At 31.4% G+C, this 21,990-nt stretch overlaps 1 protein-coding gene across 1 annotated transcript; it reads right to left on the bottom strand.

Annotated features, from left to right (window-relative positions):
• Nucleotides 1-1,888: 1,888 nt before the first annotated feature.
• Nucleotides 1,889-20,005, bottom strand: LOC129227299 (COP9 signalosome complex subunit 5-like). Its single transcript, XM_054861836.1, has 6 exons — nt 19,749-20,005; nt 16,117-16,351; nt 12,645-12,773; nt 10,040-10,105; nt 6,600-6,797; nt 1,889-2,217 (listed from the first exon to the last, which is right to left on the bottom strand). Exons 1-6 carry the CDS (start codon nt 19,880-19,882, stop codon nt 1,981-1,983), a joined length of 999 nt encoding a protein of 332 aa, XP_054717811.1. The 5' UTR covers nt 19,883-20,005; the 3' UTR covers nt 1,889-1,980.
• Between the last annotated feature and the right edge of the window lie 1,985 nt (nt 20,006-21,990).

Raw genomic sequence — 21,990 nt, 5'->3', positions numbered from 1 at the left:
GAATTGCATTTGAATTATTTTGATTGCATGATGTGTAAATATTTTGAAATAATTTCAAGAAAATTTTTGAAATGGAAGCAAGGTTTTTTTTTGGAAATAAGTTTTGAATTTGATATTGTGAAATGACATGTCAAAAATTTAATGCATCAAATTTTTGTTGTTTAATACTGGTTTGAAAAATGTTGTGTATCCTTGTACATATGAAGAGGAATGAAAGAGGATTTTTTTTATTTGGATACAATTGAGAGGCTTTGCAAAATTTTTTCTGGCCTTTTCGTGGAACCTTTGAAAACGAAATTTTTTTTTACACTTTGAAATTGTTTGGCCATGTTGCTCTTTGTTTGTTTGTATGGCATTTTGAAAATTTGTATGGTTGGCCATGCTTCATGCCATTGTACATATTTGATGTAAAAAGAAAATTTGTGGCAACTTTGAAATTTGAAGAGTTTCGTTTACTGATGCTCTCTTGGGAAATTTTCAGGCTCAATTGGAATTAGTGAAGTTTGAGGCTGTTTTTGCCATGTTGCAAAATTTTTGAAAATCTGAGCCTTTGTAAATAGTTGTTTCCCAATGATTGTCCCTTTTGTGTGGCACATTTTTTTTAGAATTTGAACATTTTGGGTTATGATGACTCTGATGCACATTAATTTTTTTTTTGATCTCCATCTTCAGGCAAAAATTTTTTTTTCACACCTGCTCTCAAAGGCAACTTTACAGCGTCTGCTGTGTGCCTGTGTCTATTTGTACTGGTTGTACTTGACGTTTTTTTTTTGGCTGCCCGAATTTTTTTTTTTTTTTTTTCAAAACTTTGTCAAGGGGGGGAAATGTGGTGTAATCCACATTCATTCAGTTTCTTTTTGTTTCGATTTCCGGCGCCGATCGAGAGCTGTTGGCTGAATCCTTTCTCTGCGCGTGCTGGAAAGTTTATGATGACGTCATTGATTCGCATTTCTGAGGTCACTGAACTTTTAGCCAACCGCAAGAAAGTTTTGGTTTTGAAATGATTTGTATTGGATAGGGAACCGCAATAAATCGGTTATTTGGATGATGTAATTTTTCTTCTAGAAGCTTCCATGAAATGTTGATAAAAAGGCCACGCAACGTTTTTTAGGGAGAGATCATATTTTTTTGCTTGCATCGGAACGCCGTGTTGAAGAGCGAAGGGTTCTTGGCCCGATTCGCTCGGCCGAGTATGGCTCCTAAGCAGTTATTTAGTTCGGTGTGCCTGTATTTGATGAGTGATTGCTTCGCATTGCGATATACTGCTGTGCAACGATGTTCTATTATTATGTGACCACATGTCTGTTCTGCCACAGTTTTGTGCGTTTGTGTTGACCTTGCTTCCCGTTTGTAATGTGAAAAAGTGGGACAATAAATCGGATATGTTCACGAACTCTCATGGATTATTCTTCGTTTGGACTTTCAGCCTTCCGTTACCCGGCATGACAACTTCAGATGTACGTGAGTACCCTTCGTAAAATATTTCGGTCTCAGTTCATGTTTGTAATGCCAACTTCTCCATTTTTATCATGTGCTCTCGTAATGTATATTCATATCAATTCGGAGTTAGAGTTCTCCCATAACAATAAGATCGTATGATCAAGCTGTCAAATCAAACGATTAGTGAATTCACTTTGTCGCGGGGTGAATTCACCGTTCCTGGTTCATGCTGAAATGTCTTTTGTTTATTTAAACGCTCACCACTATACGGATTCACGGGCCGAACACAAGTTCTTTAAATGATTTTCTTAGCCTGTTCCCCGGCCTTCCCCACCACTACGCGACAGGCATCACACCATTAGTCCAGTTTCTTTTGGGTCTCCCCTCGTACACAGTGAATGTTTTGCCTGGGAAAACAATACTATATTCTGTAAGAGTATGCATGAAAAAGTTGACACAAATTTTTTATTGAATAAAAAGCAATGAGTGAGGTATACAAAATAACATCTCAAGCAAAGGAATTAATTATAATATCACCAATTAGAATTTGCGATTCACTTGATTGAAAAGACGATCTTTAATTATTTGAGACATTAGTCCATGAATAACTTCAATAGTTATTTTACAACTATCTTTGGTAGCTTTGGCAAGTTTATCTTCTGTTTTTTTCTCATGAGGATCCATTCCCAAAACAAAACCACAACGTCCAAGCTGAGATTCAGATTGTTCAAGTTTATCAGATAAATCAGATACTTGGCCAGTTGTGTACTCAGCATTCTAAAAAAAAAATTAATACATGTGAAATAAATTCAGAAACGAATAATAGAAATAAAAGTATGAAATAAAAATAATGAAAAAATAATGTGCAAGTATAAATGCTTTTAGCTAATTCTCTTACCTTTTTACTCTATTCAAGAGTGAAAGTTTCAGAAATTCTCAAAGCAAACATTTTAGAAAAAAAGAGATGCATCCTAATCCTAAATTTAGCTTTTATTTAGCTAAATTTAGCTTTAAAAAGTCAAAATATTGTGCATATAAATACAAATGTGATGACCAGCAACAGGCAAAGTGCCTAGCTAGGCTGGTCATAGTCAATTTATTGGGTCCCAATGAAGATCAATAACCCTCCTTAAGCTATCTAACCCTTTGCTGATTCTAGCCTCTTTTCGCAAGTGCCTACAACCCTACTAAAGTAGTAATTTTGAACATTTGTGGTAAAGGGGGGAAATCAGAGATAGAGAGATAAAAGCATAACAAACAGTACTGGATTTCCAGTGAACAACCAAAACACAAGCACCAGTGTTACATACCTTAATTATTTTAGCGGACAACGAGAAAATGATGTAGTTCAACTGCATAAAATTATATAATTTAACTTTATATTTAAAATACAAACTTTAAGCTAAAATGTTAGGTGCTCAGTTGTTGAAATTAAAAAAAAAAAATCTGCAATAACCGAAAATCAGCCAGTAATAAATAAGTAATAATAAAGCCAGTAATAATCAAAGTTGCAAAATTAAATAAATATGGAGTTAAACAAAACAAAAGTTCTTAATTTTAGTTTTTTAAAAAATAAGCTTATCTGATGTAGCAGGTGTTAAAATAATTTCTCATTGCCAAAAATATAAAAATATTTATAAGATGAAAAAGGATTGAAATCTCAAACAAGAGCAGCTAATTTTTGCGAACCAAATTCAACATTGGCATGTTTTCCATAAAATAAATTTATTACTAAAATTAAACAGAAAATATGCTAATCTAAGGCAGGGTGGAAAATAGGGGGGTCAAGAGGGGGCTGTCGCACCCCCAAATTTTTTGAGAGGAGTGATAAAAAATGACCAAATTCAATTTACGTAAATCGCAATCCAATGTTCATGAAAAACTAATCTTGCTGGTTCTCCGTAATGGTTGAAGAAACTCGACATATTTTCAGACATGAGCAAGTGTTTTCCATTTTTTTAAATAATTAGAAATTCATCAAGCATTTACCGCCTTTTCAGAACAGGACAAAATGATAAAGAATCATGTTTAATTTTAACTAAAGACGTAAACCTCATATAAGCTAAATATTTTATTCTTGTGTAATCTGTGTAACAACGGTTATGAGAGACCCGTGCAGTGGTGTGGCTGCATGATTTTCACTAAATGCCTTGGTATTTTACATTCATTGTTATGCTCATATTTTAAGTGTGTCTATTTAATGAGTGTTCATCACTTTCTTCAGCTAGAAACACATTTCAACTGCTCAATGCATAGTATACTTTCATAGATATGTCTTAAAGTACATACTATTTTTGAAAAAAATGTCTCACCATCAACAAATATCATTTCTGTGGGCTCTTTAACAATGCAATCTCAGGGGGACACAAGAAGTCTTCAAGAGACAACACAAGATGGTCTTTTAAAAAATAAAAACAACCTTCTCGATAATTTCAAAGCAGTGATTTTAGAAAACAACTCTTTCAGTAATGTAGAAGCTAAAATGTCCTTTAACATGTCCTCATATGAATTTTTATTCGTTTTGTTTGTACTGTGGAGAGTTTTTGAACAATGCTTTACTCTATCTACTCTATTACCTAATTTTTGGACTGTTTAAGCTTCAGTTTAAGCTACAATTGAAACTATTAATAAATTTCACGTGGATGTATATTTCAACCAAGCGTGGATCTTTTCAAAAAAATTCTTACTCCAGAGAATTTTTAAAAGGTGCAAAGAATATTAAAATGAATTTAGAAGAAGTGATCAAAATGCACATGATGATGTAAAGTCAAACTTTGATAGTGTATAAAATAATAGATTCAGTTTCTAATGAAATTAACACAAGATTTGATGATAAATAATTTCCTGTATTGTTGGCTCTATATTATCTGGATTGGATGTTGAAAACAAAAAATAAATTGTTTTAATTATGAGTAAAATTTATAGCATGAGGCAAGAAGAATTGTTTAGCAACTAGCCTAGAATAGACCATTCAATGATGAAAAATGAAGATCATCACAATTTTTAAAGTTATCTGGGTGATTTTTGAAGAGCAAGATGTGAAAGGTGTGTTTTCATACATAACTTTGTTACTTCAATTATTTTTCAACTATTCCAATCAGTTCAGTTCGTAGAAAAAATCATTTTCGTGTTTCAGAAGCTGAGAATTATTTTCGAAGCACAATAGAGGAAAAAAACTTAGCTGAAAAAAGAGCATGACATTGGGCATTGCTGGATTAATAACAAGATTCCCTGTTCTTCCGTATGTTAAAAATCAAGCATCAAAACTTTATCAAAAGGTGAAAACTGTAGTACCAAAACACTTGGTATGATAACATATTCTAAAACAAACTACAAATTTTGTCATAAAAATTTAAATTGTTTTTGAACACTTATTTTTTTTAATTCTAAACCCATATCATGATTACTTGCTGTTAGCCAATATGTGTTTTGGTTCCATACTGTGGTAATTCATATTTAAGAAGTTCGACCCCCTAAATGAAATGCCGAAATGCCGCCCCTGATCTAAGGTCGAGTATATGAAAATAACACTGATTAACCAAAATATTTAACTATTTGCAAGATGTAATAAGATTGATATTTCAAGCACAAGAAGCAATTAATTTGCACAAAGTCTGAGTAAGTTCAAGGTTGGTGCTTTTCCCAACCTTGTAAATAACCATAAAATTATCTACGTTTTGTTAGAATTAAACATAAAATGTGCTAATCTAAGGTAGCATATCTGAAAATAGCATTTGATAAGCCAATATATTTAAATATTTGCAGGATGCAAAATATTGAAATTTCAAACCAAGAGCAATTTTCCGCGAAGCGAAATCCAAATAAGTTCAATGCTGTCATGGTATCAAAATAAGTCCTTTGTTAATTATCGAACTTAAACAAAAAAATAAGCTAATCTAAGGTAACATATGTCAAAATACCTTCCCATTGAAAAAACATCAAAATATTTGCAAGATGAAAAAGGATTGAAATCTCAAACCTGGAAGCAATTTTTCGTGACGTTGCAAATTGAACACATGTTCAGAAAGTTGCTTTGGTGACACATTCTTTAAACATTTTTAAGCACAATCCAATCATTTTTGAGAGAATTCAAGCACTAAATTTTTTCAAGGTTTTTAAGAAGCACTTAAAAGTGAACTTTTTTTTCAAGCACTTTTGAAGGTTTTTCAATGGCATATGAACCTTGGAGACATAAGATGGCATGTAATAGTACGAGTAAAATAAATAGATTCAAAAATGATACAGGGAATTTTAAAAATATCCACTGTTGCCTCAGAACAACAGAAGGATATCTTACTGTTGCCCTGGGGTGATGCTGTATTCATTTTTGCTTCTTGGGCATTTGTTGAATTCAAGTGTGTTGAAAAAAAAAAAGGTTAGGGCTGTGAGATGGTTACTCACATCCTTTTTTAATGCTTTAATCTTGTGTCACTCACTCTCATGACACATGATTAAAACAATAGCTAAACAACTTACTGTGAGGGAGGAGCGTGGGGGGGGGGGGGGGCAACTCCGAAGAACTAACAATTTAATTTGTGAAAAACAGCATGTACATTTCTGATTGTTGGAAACAGATTAAAACTCAACTAGTGATCAGTATTCTTAATGCTCAACTTAGAACTCATTAAAAATTTAAACACAATACTTCATTACAAAACTTAAATATTTACAGGTAGCAATCTAAAACAGCAAATAGCACGATGAACATGCAAAACCATTGTCACATTCTAAGAAATCAGAAGCACACACTTCACTCTTGCCAAACAAAGTTACAAACAGAGAGCTCAAGTCTTACACAGTTACTAATTAGTATTATAACTACAGCTCAGTTTTTATACTGGTGTTGTAAGAGTTACATAAATACAAACACTTAATTTCTATCTTTGGGAATGTATTTCAAATTTACTAGAAGATTCATAAAAACAAGAAATGAAACTTGAATGTTAAACAGATATTTCAACTACTACATTAAATTATCTATGTACAAGTATAATGCTCTAAAGAGTTAAACTGAAAAAAAAAAAAAAAAAAAAATGCTATGGCTGGTAGCAAGGTGGTTTGTATCATTTATGTATCACAAACAAACCGTACTTCTTCATGTTAAAAACAATTTACGAATGAATAAGCAGACTTTAGGAAGAAAGATTAGAAATTCTTACTGTAAGTAAGCTGGATGAACTAAGAGTATTGACCCAGTATTTATTCCATAAAGAATCTAGAAGTCTGCGATCTAGCTTGGATTTAAAGTAAGAAACATCCAAAGAGTAATACTGTTTACAATGTACTCCAAAATCTTCTATTTTGTTCAATGGAATGGTTTGATATTCTGATGGCCCTTCATCAGGTGGTTTAAATCCCTGCAAAAAAAAAAAAAACAATAATAGCAATTTCAATGAAACTACAGATAAAAGAAATGCAAATTTTAAGAGAATAGGGAATAGCTTAAAGATGCTGAAAACACACATAAGCTAACACTGACGAGACATTAAAAAATAAATAATTGCAAATAAAAACTACTCTGATTTAAGGTAGTATATGAGGTAGTAAAAAGCAAAGGGATGTAATGCCAAAATTAAAATAATAATAATAATAATAATAATAATACAACCTGAACAAATGGTAGGAGAGTCTCTTCTCTATATCGGGGAAAGAGATATAACTAGCATCTCCGGTAAGTGCTGCTACACAGCAGGATTTAGGGGGGGGGGGGGAAATCAATGGCAGCCTACCTAGGATCAGAACTTTAAATGCCTTTTTCTCAAAACTTAAAAAAAAGCACTTAAATCCCTTTGCTTTTCACTGCCACATAAGTCTGTTCCTTCTGACTTTTGAAATTATGGTAAGATTTACAGGATGCAAGAAGGCTGAAGAATCTAACACTGCATGTAATGTTCCGAGAAGCACATGTTAATTTGTTTTTAAATATAGCTTTCAACTTATATATGTAAAAAATCATGAAAACTTGATTTAAATTGGAGGATTTTTTAACACACTAATATGAAGCTAAAATTAATGATATTGTCAAAATGTATTTAAAAAAAAAAAAAAAAAAGAAAAATGAAACAAACTGATTTTTTTTGTTTTGAAAAAGCAGAATTTTTTTATTTCTTAAAAAATTTAAAAGGACCAAGTCCATTACCAATCAGAAAAGGCTCATTCTTGCCACAACAAATTTTGCTATACTTCAAAACCATAAAAATACTCTTAAAAAATGAAATAACAATCCCCAATAATTGAAGATAAAAGTTTTATAAGGAGATTTTTCCACACAAGAACAGTAGCTCCGAAGGCAAAAGAGGAAGGGCTGTGCATATTGAAAATTAACTTGTACTGGAAAGTGGGTTCATTAACACAATCTAAAGGGTAAAAAATCACAGGATAAGCATGTCCATGCATCCATATCAATATCAAGGTAGAACATGAATCAAATTGGAGAGACCTTTTCAGAGTAGTACATAATGAGGAGCTAATACTGATTAAGTAGTATTATATCTACTGTATACGATGATGGATACATTTGAGTCTTTTGAAAGTCGAATCTCTGGAATATGAGCAGAGACACAAGGAATTAATAACACAACCATGTTGCAGTGTCAGTTAAAATACAAAAAGAACCACCAACATGAGATATCCTAAACCAACCAACAGTTTCTCCAGCTACATTGCACTTTCTGACTTGTAGCAACCAGTGATTTATAGTCTGTATCAAGTCCTATATTTATTTATGTAAGTGAGTTTATAAAATTTCAACTTATCACCAAATTAGAACAAGGCACACAAAGGAAACAATTTAATTCTTAAAGTCCAAGTTCCTAAGTTCCAAGTTTTGAGTATAGGAACAATGTATGAGATAAACCAACACAATTTGGATGGTTAAAAGGTAAGATTTGAACAGTGTCATGGTGCGTTTCAACTGATAACCCAATTATATGGAAAATTAAGATTTATTAAAACTTTCATATTAATAAAAGCAACAAGAACAAAAATTTTGTAGTTTTTCTCCTATTTAATTTTTGATTTCACATGTAAAAATTCGCCATACCAAAACTCAGTAAAAAAAAGATTTAATCACGTTTATACAGTTGGAACACTTATGATAAGTTATTCAGTAAGTTCCCGACCTATAGCCAGGGCTAAGGAAGAAATACATGAAATACACTGCCAGCTCAGTCAATTCCAGCCAAGGACTGCAGTTTCGTGCTTATTAGCATTCATCAGCCCGGCATAGGAGTGACTGAGCTGGAGGTGGAAAACCTCTTAAGGAAGCCTAGAGTGCTAATTCTGTATTAGCAACCAGTTTGTTTGGCACTCTAGGCTTCCTTAAGGTGTTTTCCTCCTCCAGCTCAGTCACTCCTACGCCGGACTGATGAGTGCTAATAAGCACGAAACGCAGTCCTCGGCTGGAATTGACTGATCTGGCGGTATATTTCATGTACTTATGATAAGGTTCCAGATTTAAAAAGAAAAAAAAAGAATATTTGTTTGGCAGCATATTATAAATGTACTGGGAAGGACTTTTATAACCAGCATTTTTTTTCTTTTTTACTTTCTTCGGACTTAACAAAAGGAATAATGCAAACAACAAATAATTAAAGAAAAATGAAAATAATTTGTAAAAAATTAAAAGGAAAAAAAAAGACTATCACAAACCCTTCTTTTAAAATTATGATGTGCAAGGAATTCTACACAAGATCCAGACAAGAAAACTAATTAAAATACGGACATATACTTGTCTAGCAGAAGCAGTTCAGAACTCTATATTTGATTAAAATAAGAATTTCTTGTCCTAAATTGAGTGACCGACTGGATTTATTGAGCATTTTGCTGTATCTCCAGCTTTTTGTCATACGCTTCTTGCTGTATAATCAAAATACAGTTGAATTCTTTTAATATGACCCGGGTCAATAAGAAACCATGGCTAAAACGTTCTTTTTGTAAGTCAAGTCCAGTTTGTTATTTCCTATTAAGCAAGTTCAACTGCACTAGTAAAAACAAAAACTACACAGAGTAAGCTACATAAGTTGAATCGTATTATGAAACACATGTCTCCAAACACTCACCATTAACTGATTTGAACAAAACATAAATATTATTTCTATGTAGAAGTTTAAAAATAAAGAACATTGTGTTAACAGTAGCAGGACAGGGGTGGGGTGGGTGGGGGGTGGGGAGAGATACAGGTGTGAGCAAGCTATTGTTAGTTAGTGCATTTACAATCCCACTTCCTAAGCTCTTCCTAAACCCACTTTTAACAGAAACAGAAACATTTATTCATTTTTTAACATTGTACTGTGCAACAGTAGTTCTTTTCCTAATTCAGAAAATAATTTGTTGCCATTCATTTCACTGTTATATGGCCTCCAATAGTGCAGCCAGAATTTACCTTTTTCTTGGGGGGGGGGGGTCATATTAGTCTTTGCAAGTATTTGAACAACTGCCTCAGGATTATCAATATGTGTCGAAAACGAAAAGGTGACTTAAAATCTATTTTGGGAAGAAATATAAAAAAAACTTTGCTTTTTTAAGGACATATCACTTACTTTCTATATGGATAAGTAACTTATTTTTGAATTTAATTGGTCTCACAAAAATATCTTACTTTAGGATAGGTTCGAAAAGCACCCAAGTTCACTTTGCCAGCTGAAATTGTTCGAACTGGATCAATCTAAAAAAATAAGAAAAAGAAACATATAAAAGATAATACTTTGATGAAACATATAGCCAAAAAAAACTCCATTTTAATTAACTAAACTTTTGCCATTTTTTCATGCACATCAAATCTTCAAAGGAATATTAAAGTAACTTCATAAATTATTAGCACACATTACCTACAAAACTTAAACTGTCTGCAAGATTATTCAACACACACAAAGAAAAGTACTAAATTTAACCATATTCAGGAATGCAGAATTCTAGAAAATAAAGTTTTCCAGTTTGTTGAAAGTACAAAAATTCAAAACTCATTCAGACATATTCAATATAATAAAGTTACAAGAAACTGAGAAGTAAAACTTTTATGTTATCTTAGAATAGAAACAGCAAACAACAAAAATCAAGATATGAAAACCAGCCTGTTCTTGAAACCTTGATCTTAAAACACCTTTACTTTACAATAATTGCACTCAAGTAGATAAATTATACATTTCCAGTTTTAAATTTCTTTATTTCCCTTCATTTTCATATTTTCCACATTGTTTATTTCTCACTTTCGCACTGTTCATTTAAAAACGGATTGTCAAAGTTTGAATTTTTCAGTTTGCATTGTATAAAAACAAGTTAGTCAAATAAAAAACACAATTATATAACTTAAATCTATTTTGGAAAATAAATATTAGTGGTTCCTAAAGAAGCTATTATTTGCTGTAATTAATGTAAGTTCCTTTTAAAGTATACAATAATGAGAAATTGAGCTATCATCTTTAATTACACAAACTTATGCAAGGTTGCATTACATGAATTGAAAATTAATGCATATGCTAAAGGATAATAGGAAAAAAAATCTACGCTTTGTTTGGATAAAAATTTTAATAACATGCTCAAGTGTGCGCACAGGAATAATATATTTTTAAATAAAACTATTTTAACTAAAACCATTAAACCCTTTTTTTGAGCTTAATTAGCATAACTAATTGCCAAAAAAGTTCATATTAGAATTAGTTTTTTTTTTTTTTTTTTTTTAATACAACTGCACCTGTTCATACTCAAAGTTAAAGAAATGAAATGAAAATTTTAGTAATTATTTTTAAAGAATAAATACTCATTAAAATGTGAAAAAAAAACAACAATAGTTTTAGAAAAAAAAAACTATTATAGTCACTGACTTTCTAAATTACACAGGAATATTAAAAGTGTTGCTCTTTTTCTGCACAAGACATATTATTTTTCCCGAGTGAAATTATTTTTTCTTCAGTTTTAAAAATAGCAAATGGAGCTGCCAAGATCTATCACTAATAAAAGTTTAAGCAATATTATTTTCAGAAGAGGATAGGGGGATTTAAACAACAACCAAAAAAAAAATGCTATTTCTATTTAACTTTCAGATATTTAGCAAAACCTTGTAAGCTGACAGATAATGAATATTTTCAGGACAGTGAAGGATTCTCATCAGAACTTTATGCTTCTGAAACAGAGCAAGAAAGACTCTTCCCTCCCATTTGGGATCCCCTTTTCAAAATGTAGATTTAAGGATATCACAGGTATAAAAGATGGCAAGAACTTTGTTATGTATTACAACACAATTGAGACTGCAAAAAAATTAAATTTTTGGGCACATAATCATGTTTTTTATGTGCCTAGCCCCAAAGATAACAAGAAATAGAAAAAATAATGATAAGGACTTCAGCAAAATAATAAATTCTTCTAAAGTACTTTTTTAAAAAATAAAAGTAAGAAATAAAAATTAGGACATCTTAAGGATTTTGAGGATTGTACGAACCTTGGGCATGATATGCATGTGCACAAGTGAGTACATACATGGGAAAATAAATTGCTGGGTACTGTTCTTACACCTACTTAAGAACCACTGTGATTTAGGACATTTTCTACAACTTTGAGAAATAGGCAAGCTTCATTCTACCCCCTGCCTTTCACAATTGAGGCACTTAGTGTCCAAAAATTAATTAGTTTAAAAAAAAAATCATTTCTACTAATTTTACAAGAGAGACAAAAATATTTCGTGCTTTGTGGACTTGACTTTTATAAAATATTTTGGTTGTTGTTTGAAAAAAAACCTTTAATGAAATTAATTGTTCTTTTTTTTTTTAACTTAGCAGTATTGCCTTTATATTTACAGATAAAAGTAATTTGGATTGAGTAAGTATTTAAATAAATCAGTGTTTTCTTTCTTTTTTTTTTTTTTTAATTTCCACCTAAATTTAAGCAGTATCTCAATTTCATGCCATGTATTAACCTGTACAATCAAAAATGTAAGTTGATTAAGCAATTTATTATAATAATGTTTCCATCTGATGGAGAAGGGTTCATAAATTGTGATCATGATAGTATGTAAAAATATCAAATTATGAACGAAACAGTCACAGAATGAGTTGGTCTCAATACTCAACACCTCATGTTATTATGTTACATTAAATTTTTAAGTGGAATATCATTAATATAAATGAGGTTTAGGAGCATTATGATTAATTTATACAAAAAAAAAAAAAAAAAAAAAAAAAACAATGCTAATAAAGGAAGGAAAAACATACCACTATTGCCACAAAAGGCTCCTGAAACTGCTGGTTTAACATCTGAGTACTAACATCAATACCAGATAGCCAACAACCATACCCAGGATGACTATGATACCAACCAATGACATTTTCCAATCGTCCAACCTACATAAAAGAACAATAATACAAAATATAATAATGTCAAAGTAAAATAATAAATTACATTGTCTCCCTAAAGGCCATCAAATATTTCATTTTTAACAACTTTTGCTTGGACTTTTATAGAACAAATTACCGAAATAAAACTTTTGAGAGCAAAATAAGAAGAAAGCTTCATTGGTTCTATGGATTTCTAAATAAAACCGATATTCTCTTCCTTCATTTCATGTTTTTGAAGATCTGGATCAATATCAAGTTTGAGCGTTTTATGAGTAGATGCATTCAAACTGTCAACAACAACTCTCAAAAAGTGAACATAGAAATCATAATTAAACAACTTAATCCATAACGCACAACACTTAGTTAATATTCGTATCATGCTATACTTTTACATACTATTTCCTACTTTTCAAAACACTTATTTTCAAAAAGTGAACACAAGAAAACGCTTCGGTTTTTTTTTTATCTGCAAAGTAGGAAGTAAATTTAAAAGCAAATTTCAATTTTTGAAAAAAATTTCACTCTAGAAAGAAAAAGACAGAAAAGCAGGAGTTCTTATATGTGTTTTTAAAAATAATTGCAAAATAGTAGTTTTTGGGCATATTTTGACTAAAATAGTAGTTGCCTTCATTTTAAAATAATAGCCTTAGTCGCTTTTCTTGTCGCGTGAATGGCAACTCTGCAACATTGAAACTCTTAAAAGAGAGCACCACTATATCATCCATTTGAAGGTTTGATTAGATAAATTAAGATTACCCAAAAATAAGAATGATGCTTGAATATGACTGCAAAGGATCGACAAAGCTATATTACTTTACAGCTAAATTAACTGACACGATTGCTAAAATTTTAAGCTAGGCAAAAATAATGGACAAATTCATGAGTTATGGAGTAATTCTCAACATTTTCGAACTTCTGCATAATTTTACAAGTCACAATTCTCCTACTGTGATTATACTGTCACCATCCAAAACGTCTTTAATAAATATTTTAGATCAATTTTGTTTTATAAAATTTTTGTAAACTTAACACAGGATTGAATTCATTGAAAATTTTGAGAGACTTATTTTCTTTCACCAACTTGAAGGCAACAGGATCACATTTACGATTGAGTAAGGTTTTGATGATGCTGCAAGTCCTCTACTATAGAGTAAAAAATTAAGAGCTGAAAATGATGGCAAACAAAAAATTAGTAATGTCCAAGCACTTGAATTACATAACAAACAAAAACAGGTGAGTTTCATAGAGGCAGAGATGCGTAAAAAGGTTTGAAATGCATAAAAAATCGGGATTGATACATATAGAACAGCAAAAATGTGTTGCTTTTAAACTATAAAAGTTAGCAAGCTTGTAATTGTTGTATTGCTCCATCAACAAAAGGCTATGATTCCGTTTTATGAGAGTTCTGCTGTCATATACTGCTAAAAATTCATTATAGAATAAAAAAGGAAAAATACAAGCAAAACTGCAAAAAGAGAATAAAATATTGGCATAGCTTAAAAACTACTATAGTGTTCGAATTAATTGGGCAGGGGCCGATCCAGGATTTTTTTTTCGCTACCTATTTTTGTGAAAGTATTGCATCATTCTATTTTTGTGAAAGTTTTTTTTTATCAGCATTGTTTTTTTTTTTTTTTTTGTTTTGAACTTTTAGAGGCATCCTAATTTTTGTAAAAGAGAAGTAGAACAAGTGAAATTTTAGTTCGAAAAGTGTAAATGTCATCTAGTATTATTTTTAACAGGTTTCTTTTTTTGGGGAGGGGGAGCTAAAAACCTAAGAAGTACGAAAAATACCATCGTAATTTCAACTTAATGGGCTATGTACTGTGTACAATATAGGAAATTATGAGAAAAACGGTTTTCCAAAACAGATGTTAAAAGATTGCCATAATATTGCATAAATACACTTTGGTGAGAAACAGCTAAAAATGAGTTAAAATACCACAAAAAGGTTGCTATTTAAGCGATTGTTCATATAAACCTGCTTATAATTTTATTTTATGAGTAAATTTTGTTTTAAAAAGAGAAACAAATTTTATATTTTAAAATGCGAATTTTTGTGAAATTTTCAATGTTTTTGTGAAGCTACTGATTTTTACTTGATTTTTGTGAAAGTACCGATTTCAAAACAAGATTTTTGTGAAGGTACCGAAAAACGGTAGCAAAATCAACCTGTATTGGGCCCTGTTGGGACAAAAATATTTTTGCAGGGACTTTCAACTTGGTTGCCAGTTAGCTCCAGTGGATTCCCTGAATCAATGCTGTGTGTCTTAATGTGATCTGGATGTCAGTTTTGACTGTTTAAAACTAGTCTGGATGAAATATTGGGAACTTTGAAAAATTCTTCAGTTTGTTTCTGTGAGAGGGAAAAGACATTTTCCATTCTTTCATTACAGAGTACGAAATATCCTACAACGCCTAGAGACTTAGAGAGGGGAAAATGCCAAATTGAACTTAACAGGCACAAATCCATGGGGTAAAAAAAAATTTCCTGCAGTTGGTATTGAAAACTCGAAATTTTGAGGACAAATTCTCTTTTAGACAACAGTGTAAGGCCTCCGCTGCAGTACCGAACAATCAATATCAATATCAATAGGCAATAAATACCTCTAAATGTATTGGCTCAGTTCCAGTAGTGTAAACTAACAAACTTTCTTGTAGGTCTAACAATGCTATTTCCGAGTAAGAACTGATCCTATTTTGGAGCTTTTTCTTTTCTCCTTCACATTTACCTTTTCTTCAAGGAAAATATTATTCAGTTAAATGCATTTCTTCAGATGCTCGGAGAATTTTGATTTTCTAATACTAACCACAGAAGTAGTATTTTTTACAGATATAGATGTATGACTATTAAGTATGATTACCTTTGTTAACTTTCTAAGAGTTATATCCTTTTTTCACATGCTAAGATGAACGAATGCAAAACTTAACTTCCTCTTCTCAGAAAAACAATCCTACTCGTCTGGAAAGTGCTGATTCTGTATTAGCTACCAGTTGGTTTGGCACTCTTGGTGAGGTTTGCCACCTCCAGCTCAGTCACTCCTATTCCGGACTGAAGAGTGCTAATAAGCACGAAACTGCAGTCCTCGGCTGGAATTGACAGGGCTTAATGAATAATCTGAAGGATTGTTCAATATTCATAATTTTTCATCCAAACCAGTTTTAATTAATTAAAACTCATATCCAGATCACATTAAGACATAGAAAAGCTTAATGGGACCTGCTGGAACTAACTGGCATGCAACTTGAAATTCTGCAAAATAGCTTTTTCCCAAATAATTCAAACACTATGGTAGTAATATTTATTCTTAAAAATCGCAAAACTAATGGTTGCCATCTCAATACAAACCTGCTTTGCACTTTCTGTATAAGCTGCCATGTACTCATATGCTTGTGCCTGAGCATTCACTCTCGTTTCAGTACCTTCAACAGGCAATGCAAAAGAATCCATAACAATCATTGTTGTAACGTCCACTTTGCCAATAAGCATACCCATAACTTCTAAAGTGCCACCAGAACGTGCATGCATTACCATTTTCAGCAAAGCAAGAGCAGAAATTTTAATATCTTTGAAGAAATGGGGGCTGAAAAGAATAAAGAAAAAATGTCAGCTGGAGTAAGTGTTTACAACAGGGGTAGCTGTTAAATATATACATGGACATTCCCAACATGATATTTTTTTTAAAAAAAGAGAAAACAGTAAAAGAATTATAAGCAGAAATCTTTACTAACATAATTAATCTGAAAATTACTGCAGAACACTTAGTAATGGTAGCAGCTTAGGATAATTCGAGACATTTTGTTTGCCATTTTTTTTATTGTCAATTTTTTTTAACCTGCAACACAACAAGGAAGGGGGTGAAAAGTTTGATGAGTGTATCTGTCTCTGACACCAAAAATTAATAAACCAATTTTGCTTTTCCAGGGGTCTGTCCAGGATTTTTCACAGGGTTCGTTTTTTGTGAAAAATCAAATAATTTTGTGAAAAATCAAATACTTTTGTGAAAAATCAAATAATTTTGCAAAAAAAAAAAAAAAAAAAATTTTTTTTTTTTTTTTGCAAAAACGAAAGTTTAGACTCTTGAGATGGTGGAAACTGCATCATTGACACTTAAAGTTGAGTGTTTTCCCTCTTTTCTGTTGAGAATATCATTCTTTAGTGCTTTTCTAGTATTTGGGGGGGGGGGGACAGAGGCATCGCTCACTGGGAGATGGGCACCCCTCAAGTATCAATATTTATCTACCATTCTACATCATGTTAAATTATACTAGAAATGTTATTTGTATAGTATTTAAAACAACTGTAAGAAAAAAAATTCAGTCAGGGGTTCAGCATTTAAATTTTTAACCCAAGACACTGTTTAAGAGCACAGAGTTTCGTTTAAAACTTATAAATTCCGTGATTTTTACAAAAATAAAAAATATTTTATTTGTTTACTTCTTAACTAAGCGTACTAAACATCAAAAATGCGAAAAATCAGATTCCCATAGCGGATGCAAAGAGATTGCAATCCTCAAAGTGAAGGCATCAAAAGTATAAAAACGGCTTGTAAAATAAATATTTTGGATAAAATTATTTTAGAATTGCATTTTAGAGCCCTATGATAAACATATCATTAATATCTGGACACAGTTGAAGCAAAAATAATAATAATAATAATAAATAAATAAAATAAAAAATAAACGATCAATTCAGCATTTTAATTATTGACTCATAAAAGAAAATGGAATAGGGAAGTTGCAACCTATTAAATGTTCATATTTTGGCTATTGGATATTGTTAATTGACCCTCAAAACTAAAAAATTCACCATCGCCGAATTTTAAAACACCGTGGTTGATTTTTAATGAATTTTTAAAAATCCACGCGCAAAAGTGCGCTCTTCTGAAACGTCACGAGCCTACGTCACAGGGCGCGAATGGGCAGTCTTCCGCCGAAGATCCCCTGTTTTCGCTAGGGACATTTTGTGCGCGCTGATATTTTTATTTTTTAGAAATTCAATAATCCTTTTGAACACACTATGGAGACCGGATTCGTTAAAGCACAATCTAAATAATCTTCCTCATGTAACATCAATAATGATATTCGAATATTTCCGAGAGGATGAGAGGTGTAATGTTCCAGAAACGCGAGGAGTAATAAGCGAGGAGATAAGCCTTTTACGTTTCATCTTCGAAGTCGAATGCGTGACCTTCGGCTTCTCCCCTATCGGAAGAGCGCATGACGTCACTTCCTATGCCATTTGACGTCACAAGAGCTTGAACTTTAAAAATTAATTTAAAAAAAAACTACTTATCGTATCGCAAAATTTTTTTCGCCTATGATGTTCATACATGTTACTCTATCACGTAAAAATAAAATTGAAAAATCGAAAACTTCCCTATTCTGCTTTAAAAACCTGAAGCTTTTTGTTACAAAAATAAAGAACCCTTTTCGTTTATTTGCATCCTAATAAAGCGAAGTTAGATTGAAAAAAGAATGAAATATGATTTTCATATCGGATGTAAAAAGATTTCGTTTTTCAAAATGTAGGCATCTATAGAAAAAAAAAGAAGGTAAATAAAAGAGTTTATTTTAAGTTAATTATCCTTTTTAGCATCGAAAAATCAAACCCATATAACTTTCTCCCAAAATAACAATTTAATATCGCACCGCCAGACGCTAAGTGGCTATAAACAGTTAAACATCGCCCTGCTAGACGATGACGCAAAGTGGTGATTAGTTTGAATTTGGTAACCCTATCTGAAGCGATCACCCCCCCCCCCCCCTTACTACCCTTTGCAGTTCTAAGTTCATTTCGCTGTATATTATTGATTATTAAATCATGAGTGGGGAGAAAAGTGCTTACTACTCCTATTCAGAGAATGTTGACGCTTTTTTAAAGAAGTTTACAACAACACTGCTGCATAAAACAAACAAACAAAATTATAAACCAAACTGACTTTCAGTTGTTAATTTCTTTCAAAGAAACCAACAACAGGCATTATATTTATTTGGCCGTAGTAATTATTTATGGCTTGCAGGAGCATCACAAGAGTGCCGATTTTTTTTTTCTTTTGCGAAATTAGCTGATTTTGTATAAGTTGATTCCTCTAATTTAACTTTAAAAAAGGTTCCAACCATTATCGTTTTTATACAGGAAATATGCTGTATTATTTTAATCTGAGATTTGCTCTTTCAATAAACAATTTGTGAAAGATCCGTTTTGGTTTATCAGAATTTTGTGAAGGGTCCGTTTTGGTTGATTGGATTTTTGTGAAAGGTCTGTTTTGGTTGATTGGATTTCTGTGAAAGGTCCGTTTTGGTTGATCGGATTTTTTTGAAGGGTCCGTTAACGGACCCAAATTTGCTCTTGCCAGACCCATGTTTTCTTATCAGGGATAAATGAAGACATGGGCCCAAGACACCAAATTAGTAGCTTCAATATCAAAGATTGAATTAATTTCATATATCACATTCCCCAGAGCAGAATACTACTAAATTTACGACGTACATTACAGAACAGATGCCTGAGCTGCAGAACAATTCTGTTCAAATGTGAGAGAAAAACTAAGACAAATTTTCTGCATAAAGTCTAGATTTCTGCAGAAACTGCAGATTTTCTACAAATGTCTTCCAACTCAAGATAGAATTTTGCAGAAATGCAGCACATTTCTTTAAATTAGAAGAAAATCTAAAATTCTAGCAAATCAAGATATATCGTGTGGAAAGCTTACGAAAAATGTTGAATTCGATAAGTAATTTGCCCAACCTTCATGAACAGGTCTTGGCGATTAGAAGTATTCATTAAATAATCTTATATATTTAAACGAGCAATTTTTGTGGGTGTGTGCCTATGTACATATATTTATATTTCGTATATGGGAAGCGGCTCTAACAATTTGGATGAAATTTTGGATTAAATTGTAGTTGTACTATTTTCAATTAAAAATTTCCATGCCGAAGATAACGTATAAATGAAAGCTTAAATCTTTTTCTTACTCTCTATCCCAAGGTTTGGCGGTGAGTATATCTTGCTGCGTTTTCTTGTCGTAACAATAAATGTCATCAATACTTTGGATACTTTCCATATTGTTGGCCATTTCCCACGTTCTCTGAGCCATATTAGCATCCATGATTTTTTATAAGTTCCTCAGATTCACAACGCAAATAATAGATTACATACAAATCTGTATTAAAAGAAACTGTTAAAAATGGATTCGAGTACGAAAACGAAAACAAACCAAAATCAGTTACAGCTGCAGTGAAATGAACATGTTTAGCAATTCAACACTTGATTCAAAGGAAAACAAGATTTCTGTGATTGAAATCAACGAAAGCTTCACTCAAAACTTAAATGCTCTTTCATCTAATAATTATTTAAATTTTCATGTTGAAGATCATACAAAAGAAAAGAAATAAAAGCAAATTAAAAACGATTTTCTATTTAACTGTAACTGATTCAAATCTTGTTGATGTTGATTGTTGACGTTCGGTTAGAGACCGAAAAAGATTCTGAAAGTGTCAGGGTGAAATAGTGCAGTGCAATATTTTCGCTTTTCTGTATGATTTTCTTATCGTTCATGCTGCCATCTAGTGGATAAATGTATGAGTATCGATAAATAATTATTATAAAAATAAGGTTGCAAAGCCCTTTTAATGGAGGTCCTCCTTCTTTCTTTTTTTTAGTATTCATTTATTCTTTATAATTAGCAAAAATATAAATATTCGAACAATTAAAAAGGCTAATAATTTTGTTTACGGTGGAAAAAAATGAAAAAATACTTTTTCATTTACATGCATGATTATTTACATTAGATAGTGCAATCTTATAAAGGAAAGAGAAGAAGAATGCATTATTTTTGGCTACTCTTGGTATAAATGGGTGAATAAATAAATTTTCAAATTCAGTAATATTTTAACATGATAAAATTCAAATCGCCTGCAATTGTTAGTAATAGTAAAATTATTCAAATGGACAAGAATAAGGTAGAGCATTATTAAAGGTTTTTTTTTTTCATTTGCGTTATTCTGAATAAGTAAGTATATTGCGCATTCACATGAAATAGACTTAATGTATGTACTAGCTACGATTCATGAAAACAGTAATTTAAAATTGGACGAAAAAATTGCAAACATTGAACGTTCTTGGGAATTGGTATTTGATACATTTGGAGGATGTAAAATTAATCTTCTGAACAAAAAAGTTCATGAAACCTCAACTGATAAAAGTATTCAGTCAACTTCGCTAAAAAGTATTTTAGAAATGAAAAAAAAAAGCATTAATAGAATTATTTTCTTTCTATTCATTTACTTTTTACAATTATCATTCATATGAATTAATGCCAGGTGAAAAATAACTTCTTACAATAGAATAAAAGTTATTAAATTAGTTTGTTGATAATCATATTTTTAAAAAATGAAAATGGTGCTGAAAAATGTCTGTTAATTAAAAGTGAACAACGAAAACTTTTGAATGAAAAAAAAAAAAAAACAACTCAAATTCGTTTACAGCAAATTTAATGATGAACATATCAGTTAAAAATATGAGTTTCAGTTTTACATCAACTACAGACAAAAGCACTCAAATATTTTGCTGTGCAAGACTCTCATATGTGAAACACATTTTCTATGTTGAAATTCTATATGCAAATAGTTTGTGATAATGATAAAAGTTAGAAATGACTACTTAACATCAGGGATTGTGATTTTTTAATTTTTTTTAAATCAAAAAATTCGAATTTTTTTATTCAGATTTTTTTTCAGTCTTGAAACATTTGTAGATATCAATTATCATTATTGATCTTTTAGTGCAAGTCCAGAAGCATAGTTCATAGTAAATTTTTATCATAAAATGTTTGTACATTGTGCATAGCAATCTAGAATTTTTTCTAAGTCCCTTCTCTCCCCTTTTTCACGCAGTTTTCAAACAGAATTTTCTCTTTTTATAAAAAGAAAACTGTCACACTTGATAATAGAAGTTTTACAATGACAATTAGAAATCCTTTCGTACAAATTTCGTTACTACTAGGTTTCAACTCTAACTGGTCTGCCCCCCCCCCCTTCCCCAGCTACTACCACCAATCATTCATTTATACTTCTATGCTACTATATTTCCTACAATTATAATTTTTATACTTTTTTCAAGATAAATTCTTAAAATTTGACAATTTTCTATGCTTATCAGCTCAGAGTCGACTAAAGTTCTGAAATAAATCCAATTGGGGTGAATAAGGCAATTGTT

This window comes from Uloborus diversus, chromosome 8 (assembly GCF_026930045.1).
Source record: "Uloborus diversus isolate 005 chromosome 8, Udiv.v.3.1, whole genome shotgun sequence".
In the NCBI taxonomy this organism is placed as follows: domain Eukaryota; kingdom Metazoa; phylum Arthropoda; class Arachnida; order Araneae; family Uloboridae; genus Uloborus; species Uloborus diversus.
Note: the sequence above shows the minus strand (reverse complement) of the source record. Positions and strands in the feature narration are given on the sequence as shown.

Bases quoted from the DNA above. Each gene is read 5' to 3' on its own strand.
- LOC129227299 (XM_054861836.1), bottom strand. From the start codon at position 19,882: ATGGATGCTAATATGGCTCAGAGAACGTGGGAAATGGCCAACAATATG. The intron at 16,352-19,748 runs GTAAGAAAAAGA...TATTCTTTTCAG, and splicing joins GCCAAACCTTGGGATAGAGA to CCCCCATTTCTTCAAAGATA. The intron at 6,798-10,039 runs GTAAGATATTTT...TTTTTTTTGCAG, and splicing joins CTTTTCGAACCTATCCTAAA to GGATTTAAACCACCTGATGA.